Source organism: Nicotiana attenuata, chromosome 5 (assembly GCF_001879085.1).
Source record: "Nicotiana attenuata strain UT chromosome 5, NIATTr2, whole genome shotgun sequence".
Lineage (NCBI taxonomy): Eukaryota > Viridiplantae > Streptophyta > Magnoliopsida > Solanales > Solanaceae > Nicotiana > Nicotiana attenuata.
The window spans coordinates 25,301,001-25,308,686 of record NC_031993.1 but is presented as its reverse complement, the minus strand read 5'-3'; the positions used below and the strand labels follow the sequence as shown (position 1 = coordinate 25,308,686).

The following is a 7,686-nucleotide window of genomic DNA, read 5'->3' as shown; positions in this document are numbered from 1 at the left end:
TAAAAGTTAAAAGTTTAATTTGTCGACTTAAATTTTAAATTTTAGTTAGTTAGTTCGTTTTTTACTTTTTTTTCTTTTTCGTTTTTTTTTTTTTTTTTGCTTGCAACGCTATCAGAGGATTTATACGAACTATAACCCTCCAAATGGCAAGACAAGAAAATTTCAGTGCAAACATAACAAAATACCTAATAAACCTCCTGCAAGTGTTTGGACTCCACATACTAAAGAGAAGCATAAAACATATAGGAACTGGCAAGTAGATAATTTATCTCTTCTTGGAGACACCAACTGTCTTCCCCCTGCGGCCAGTGGTCTTTGTGTGCTGACCACGTACACGAAGGCCCCAGTAGTGACGCAAACCACGGTGATTCCTGATCTTCTTCAGCCGTTCCAGATCATCCCTGAGTTTCATGTCAAGTGCATTAGATGTAACTTGAGAAAACTTGCCATCCTTGTAATCCTTCTGCCTGTTCAAAAACCAATCTGGGATTTTGAATTGGCGAGGATTAGCCACAACCACCATCAAGCTGTCAAGCTCTGCAGCAGAGAGTTCTCCGGCCCTCTTGTTCATGTCGATATCGGCTTTTTTGCAAGCAATGTTAGCAAAACGGCGACCGATACCTTTGATAGAGGTCATAGCGAACATGATCTTCTGCTTTCCATCAACGTTCGTGTTTTGCACACGAAGAATGTGCTGAAACTCTTCGTTTGCAACCAGCGACATGGCTAGGGTTTCACTGCTTTCGGTACAGTGCGGCTGCGGCTGCGGCTGCTTTAGTTTGAAAGAGATGCCAAGCTCCAAAGAAAAACCCTAGATACGGAAGAAAAGCTATTTGAGTTGACTTTGGTCAATGTTTTGAGCAAAAAGATTCAGATCCGTGTTTTGATGGTCCTAGTGTGTCCGGATTGTGATTTGGGACTCGGGCGTGTGCCTGGAATCGAATTCAGAGGTCCCTAGCTCGAGTTATCGCAATTTATTGAAAATTTGAAATTTAAAGGTTTACAGAATTTATAAATTTGGCCGATGTTTGACCTTGTTGATACCGGCTCCGATTTCTGTTCCGAAACTTGGTATAGGTCCATTACGGTATTCATGACTTGTCTACAAAATTTGGTGCAAAACGGAAGTGATTTGACGTGATTCGGACGCCCGATTGTTAAAAATGAAAGTTCTTATGTTTTATTGAAAATTTTATTTGTTTTGGTGTCCGATTCGTAGTTCTATGTGTTATTTTGGTATTTTGATCCCACGTGCGAGTTCATATAATGTGTTTGGACTTGTGTGCATATTTTGTTTGGAATCCCGAGGGCTCGGGTGAGTTTCGGATAGGCTACGGGTGTTTCGGACTTTGAAAATTTCTGGTTTCTTGAGCTTCTGTTGTATCTGGTGTCATGTGCTTCGCAATCACGAAGCCTTTCTCGTGATCGTGAAGGGAAATCTGGGACTGGGGAGGATTCCATTCATCGCAAACGCGAGCCAACGGTCGCGAATGCGGACCAGTGAGGGAGTCCGCTCTTCGCGAACGCAACCACTCAATCGCAAACGCGTAGTGTTAGATAGGCGGGGCTGGGAAATGAACTTACTCTACGCGAACACGAGCCCAAGCTTGCATATGCGAAGGCTAGGGGGCTAAGACTACGCGAGCGTAATTCGCGATCGCGTAAGCCACATGGGCAGTGCCTTTCGCGAACGCGATGAACACCTGACGCCCAGTGATTTAAAAGTTTCAAAGACGGGATTTCTCCCATTTTTCATAAACCTTCCATTAGAGCTCGGCCTAGAGACGATTTTGAAGGGAAAACTCATCACCAATTCATAGGTTTGTACACTTTAACTTATTTTCTTCCATTTCTAATATCACCCATTAATTTCTAGCCTTAATCTTTGTTCTTCCATGGTAGAAAACTAGGGATTTAGGAAGAATTGGGAGTTTTTGTAAATTCGGGATTTAGACCTCAATTTGGGATCGGATTTCGAAACTAATTACATTACGGGCTCGAGGATGAATGGATAAATGAGTTTTGATCCGAACCTCGGGTTTTGACCAAGCGGGCCCGGGGTTGACTTTTTGGAAAAAGTGTAAAAATCCTATCTTTATGTATTGCAGTTGATTCCCTTAGCATTATTTGACGTTATGGAGTCGATTGTGGTTAGATACGAGTAGTTTGGAGGCGGATTCTAGAGGAAAGGCCCCGATAGAGCTCTGAGTTGACTGCGGAGTGAGGTAAGTATCGTGGTTAACCTTGACTTGAGGAATTAGGGCTTGTTTGCCTATTTGCTACGTGTTTAATTGTTTCGGTACAACGTATATGTGAGGTGATGAGTACTTATGCGTTGTGGTTGAGTTAAAACATGCGGGTGGGACTTGTTTCTTGTACTTTATTGCCTTCTTTACTTATGATATCCATGCTTAGATTAGTTCATTCCTTATTTGATCATTCTTTCCGCATTTATGAATTAAATTGTGACGGTTGAGTATTTCTTTGAAAACGAGGATTGGTATCTCGGAACCATTATTGACCGAAGGTTTATTCGTGTTTATTTTTATATTCATTACCACATGGTAAGGGAGAGTGTTAAAGCACGAAGCGTGATGTCGTACCGTTATTTATTTCATTTACTGATTAATGCATGGTGAGAAAGAGAGTTAAAGCACGAAGGGTGATGTCGTGCCGTATTTTGTTGTTTCATAAAGAGATTGAGAGTAAAAGCACGAAGGGTGATGTCGTGCCACTATTATTATTTTATGGTGAGATTGAGAGTAAAAGCACAATGGATGATGGCACATGCCATCTTTATTCATTATGCTTATTCGTTTTTATTGGCTGAGGATTTATTTGAATGTCTTGTGTTGTCATTCCTGTTGTAATTATCATACCTTGTTCCTCGATTGCATGTCCCCTCCTAATTTTACATATTTATTCTTTATTTGTTACTATGTTGCACATATATTTTTGTTCGTACAGGTTAAATTAAGTGAGTGTACTGTCATAGCCTCGTCACTACCTTGTCGAGGTTAGGCTCGATACTTACGGAGTATATTGGGCCGGTTGTACTCAGATTTACTCTACACTTCTTTTGCAGATTTTGGTACTTGTCCCAACTGTACGTGAGGTGCATCAGCTCGGATTGGCATACTTGGAGACTCGAGGTAGATCTGCTGGCGTCCGCAGACCTTGAAGTCCTTTTCCTCTTTCCTTAGTTACTGTTCATTTTATTCGAGATAATTGTACTTATTTCAGACTTTATTTGTAGAACTTCTAGAAACTCGTGTACTTGTGACTCCAGATTCGGGTTGTACTTAGATATTATTGGTTATTATGCCACTTCGTCCTTCGCTTTAGTTTCATATCAGTTTAATTGGTTTCACTTATTTGAATTGTTTAAAAACTGGCTTAAGAATTTCTCTAATGTTGGCTTGCCTAGAAGTGAAATGTTAGGCGCCATCACGGCCCCAAAAGTGAGAATTCCGGGTCGTGATAATTCTTTGCCACTCTTGTCATGTTTCCAAGTCTACGCTCTATCACTCTTTCTGAGAGTTCTATTGTATGACTCATGAGTTTAATGTCACGATAGTTCATATAACTTTGAATATCTCATTTATTTATTTTTGTAGATTGAAATAAGAGTAGTCTTCCTCTACTCTTCGGGCATCCTACTGCTTCTTAGTATGATATTAAATAGCTTAGTAAGCCATACTACTCCAACCTTCTCAAGACACTCTTTCAAACCTCTATAGGAATGCTATCTAGACTACAAGACTTTCTTAACTTCATATTTTTCATGGTACTATATTCTTTACCTCTATCGGTCCAAATTCTACATAGCTAAAGTTTCTATCGAACACTAAACAACATGTGTGTAAGGAGATTCAAACCCAAGCATTGAAGCTGGCACACTTGCTCTTCATCAATGCGCTGACAGTCATTGTAAAATGCAGGAACTTAGATTCGAATTCCATATAATAACCAAAACATAATTAAGACAATAATGGATTACGGAAAAAGAAAATTAAGAATAGCACCTGAGATGATAAGATTATTTTTCCGCGCAAGTTTTTTGCTCTTTTTTTGTGGTAAAACTGAAATCAATAAAACTTGTCAGAAGTAGAAAAAATCTAGGAGCAAAGAACCACATAATCGTACATAGAAACTCAAAGGACAAAATTAGCCAACATCTCTTCTGACGTTCAAATAAAAAGGTGACAAATAAACAAATTGGGTAAAATTTGTACGGATTAAAACGGGTCAAAGCAATAAATAGGTTCCAATTCAACCTGCTCAAAGTTTGCTTGGATCAAAATGAGTTGGATCAAGATGATTCAAATCGAGGTATAATTGATGATAGGCTATAATTGCATATTTTAGTCGCTTATTACACTCGAATTTACTGCACTTTAATTGAGTTTGCGCTTTAATCGCTAGTGTTTTGCACTAATTGTGTGTTTTATGCCTTGTAGGTGTGATTCCGAGCTATATAGATGTTATGGAATGAATTTAAGTGATTTGAAGCTTTGAAGTCTGAGTAAAAGCTCAAGGAATTAAGCCGGGATCGTGTTCGGGGGTCAAAATTGATAATTAAGTACGAACGAAGGCTTGAGGAGGCATATTGCGCACTGTCTAGTAAAATAGACATAACTTTTTGCTCAGAACTCCATTTGGGCTCCACAATATATGGTTGGAAAGCTAACTCAAAGGGCTACAACTTTCATGTTTTACGTTTTCCCAAATTCCAAACGAAACAGGGTGAAAAACCGCGGTTTTGCCGCGACCGCGGCAGAACCGCGGCAGAACCGCGGTGGAAGGCAGTTTCTGAAGAATGAAGAATCCGCGAGGGCGTTTTGCCGCGGTTCCACCGCGATCGCGGTGAAACCGCGGTGGGAAGCGTAAATTTCAGGGGCTAAAGTGTAAAACATGGGATTTTAAGTCCTAAACCCTATATAAAACAAAGGAGGCCGGCCTAGAACAAGAAGGGGACATATTTTGAGACACAAATTAGAGCTAAGGAGGCGGAGAGACACTACTTTAGGGTTAGACAACACCCTTGGAGGCAAGAACACATTGGGAGCAAGGCGGAGAATTCTTTTACAAGTTTTTCCTTTCTCTTCCTATTTCTCATTGTTGGTTATGACTTTTAGTATTGTAGTTTTACATACTATTATGAATAGCTAATTTGTTATCTAGAGTTTTGATAGAACCTTTTGTAGGATAAATTCTTGTTATGTTTTTATATAATTGAGCCATAGCTTTTCTCTATTTGTTCAACTACGTTTATATTGTGGTTGATTGAAGAGCTCTCAATTAGCTGTGCCTATTTAGTATGCATAACTCGGGAGAGAGTGCATATTTAGGTAATTGTTGAACAACACCACTCCCAGAGTATATGAGGGATCAATAACCGAGGGTTTAAAGGCGGGATTAGGGATAACGAAGCCTTGGGTGCAATCTGAAGTGAGATGTATTAAAAGCCAGCTAGCGTAGCTCGGAAGAGTGCGTCTAGTAAATTCTCGTAATTACTCGGGAGAGATTTACGGTAATAAGAGTGCTCATGATCGGTAGAGAATACTTAGGCGAAATTATAGAAGACATAGCGGGAAGGATTCCGACAATTGGGGAAATCATAACTCTAGACCTCCTTAATCTTTTCTCTAACCCTCAGTATCTTTAGTTGTTAAATTACTATTTTAATTTGTTAGTTAAGTAGTTAAGCACAAGAATCTTAATATCTATAAGTTAGGAATTGTTCAAGCTTGTCTTCTTGGTGATAGTGAACAGATGTAGCTAAACCTTAGTTCTCTGTGGGATTCGACTCCGGACTTGTAAACCGGATTATATTTGTAACGACCGCATTGTCCTTTTTATAAGGCATAGTTGGGCGTGATCAATAATCTAACACGCCCAACATAGACCCTAGCATCTAAGCTCTATTCCACACTTGGTTGCTCACTAATATAAATTTTAGATAATTAATGTGCAAAAAAAAGTACTAAACAATAATTTTGAAGATAAGTTGTGTATATTTGGATTGGTTCTTCAAAATGAGTTTTTGGAGAAATATTGCGTTAGTAATTCTATTTTAGCTTCGTTTTTTTTTAGAACTTTAAATAGTTGATTCGTGCTCTTTATACGCGTGTATACCATGTATTTTGTCCAATTCGATATGTTAACATCACTTGGTCAATGGTTAAGGAAATTTAAAATAGTGAGTTTGAACATGTTTATATGTTTAAATGAAACGCCGTGAAATAAGAATGCAAGTAGAACGGTCTACTTGGCTAGAGCCATTCCCAAAACATTAATTGTGGTCCTTAATTAGACATTTCTATTTTATTCGGGGTTTAGGCCTTTATGACTTTTTACATTGTTGAATTTAAGAAAATATCTTTTTTAGATCTCTTACGTATAAAAAATAAATTTCTTGTGTGTAAAAGCAAATCTCTCATGTATAAAAAAGAAGAAGGGGTCATAAAACTAAAAATAAGTTTGTGTGTTTTTGTCCTTCTATATAGTATATACTAATAAGTCATATGAATTTAACAAAATCTTTTAGGCAGCCAAGTTTTAACTTAAGGAGTGAAAATACTAAAATAATTTTTTCTTAATATAAAAAGCCACCATTAAGTCATCATGCGTCAGCTTTTATCTCATAGTATTACTTTTACCTGATTGCGGAATCAGATAATTTATCTTTAACCGTACCGTAACTATCTCGTTACTTTAAAGGAAATTTTTGATGGAGCAAAATCGAAGAAGTAGTGCTCCCTTTCTTCCAATTTATGTGAACTTATTTCTTTTTTGTCCGTTCCAAATAAAATGACTCATTTCTAAATTTGGTATTCCGTCGGTTCCAATTTATGTGAATCTGTTTGACTGGGCACGGAGTTTAAGAAAAATAAGACTTTTGGAATTTGTGGTCCTAAACAATTCAAAAAGGGGCCCAGAGTATTTGTGTGGTTATAAAAGCTTCTCAGTAAGGGTAGAATTGTAAGTTTAAGCTAAATAGTTACCAAATTTAGAAAGGGGTCATTCTTTTTGGAACGGACCAAAAAGGAAATAGGTTCACATAACCTGAAACGGAGGGAGTATTAATTTAGCTTAAACTTACAATTCTACCCTTAATGGAAAATTTTATAACCACACAAATACTCTGGCCTTTTTTTACTTCTTTAGNCCCCCTCCCGCGCTAAAAAAAATTCTTTTACTTTTCTTTTAATTTAAATTTCTAGTTTTTTATTTTCTGCTCATACCCCCTTCGCCTTACCTACCCCCCCCCCCCGCGGGGAAAAAATATTTTTTTTATATATATTTTTTCAATTTTAATTTTTTCATCTGTTGCTTTACAGGTTCGAAATTTTACAAGTTCTAAAGTTATGAGTTTAGAGGTTTATTTGTTTGAAAGTTTACGGATTTAGAAATTATAAAGTTTACGGGTTCGAAAGTTCGCGACTTTTACGTAAAAATGTAAAGCAACACATTAGTTGCTTTGTTGTGTCAATTTTTAGAGACGTGGGGAAGGGGTGGGCGAGAGAGAGGGGTGAGGAGAGTTGCATAAAAAATATTTTCCTAAAAAACATATTTTCTACTCTCTAACCAAACAATAGAAAATATTTTCCGAAAAATATTTTTCACTCACCAACTAATAAGAAAAAATAAGTGATAAAACCACTCATTTTTCATGGAAATAAT

The 7,686-nt window shown here is 37.6% G+C and overlaps 1 protein-coding gene across 1 annotated transcript; it reads right to left on the bottom strand.

Annotated features, from left to right (window-relative positions):
• LOC109226325 (40S ribosomal protein S18) lies at positions 220-833 on the bottom strand. The gene has a single exon (XM_019391113.1). It carries the CDS (start codon positions 722-724, stop codon positions 266-268), a length of 459 nt encoding a protein of 152 aa, XP_019246658.1. The 5' UTR covers positions 725-833; the 3' UTR covers positions 220-265.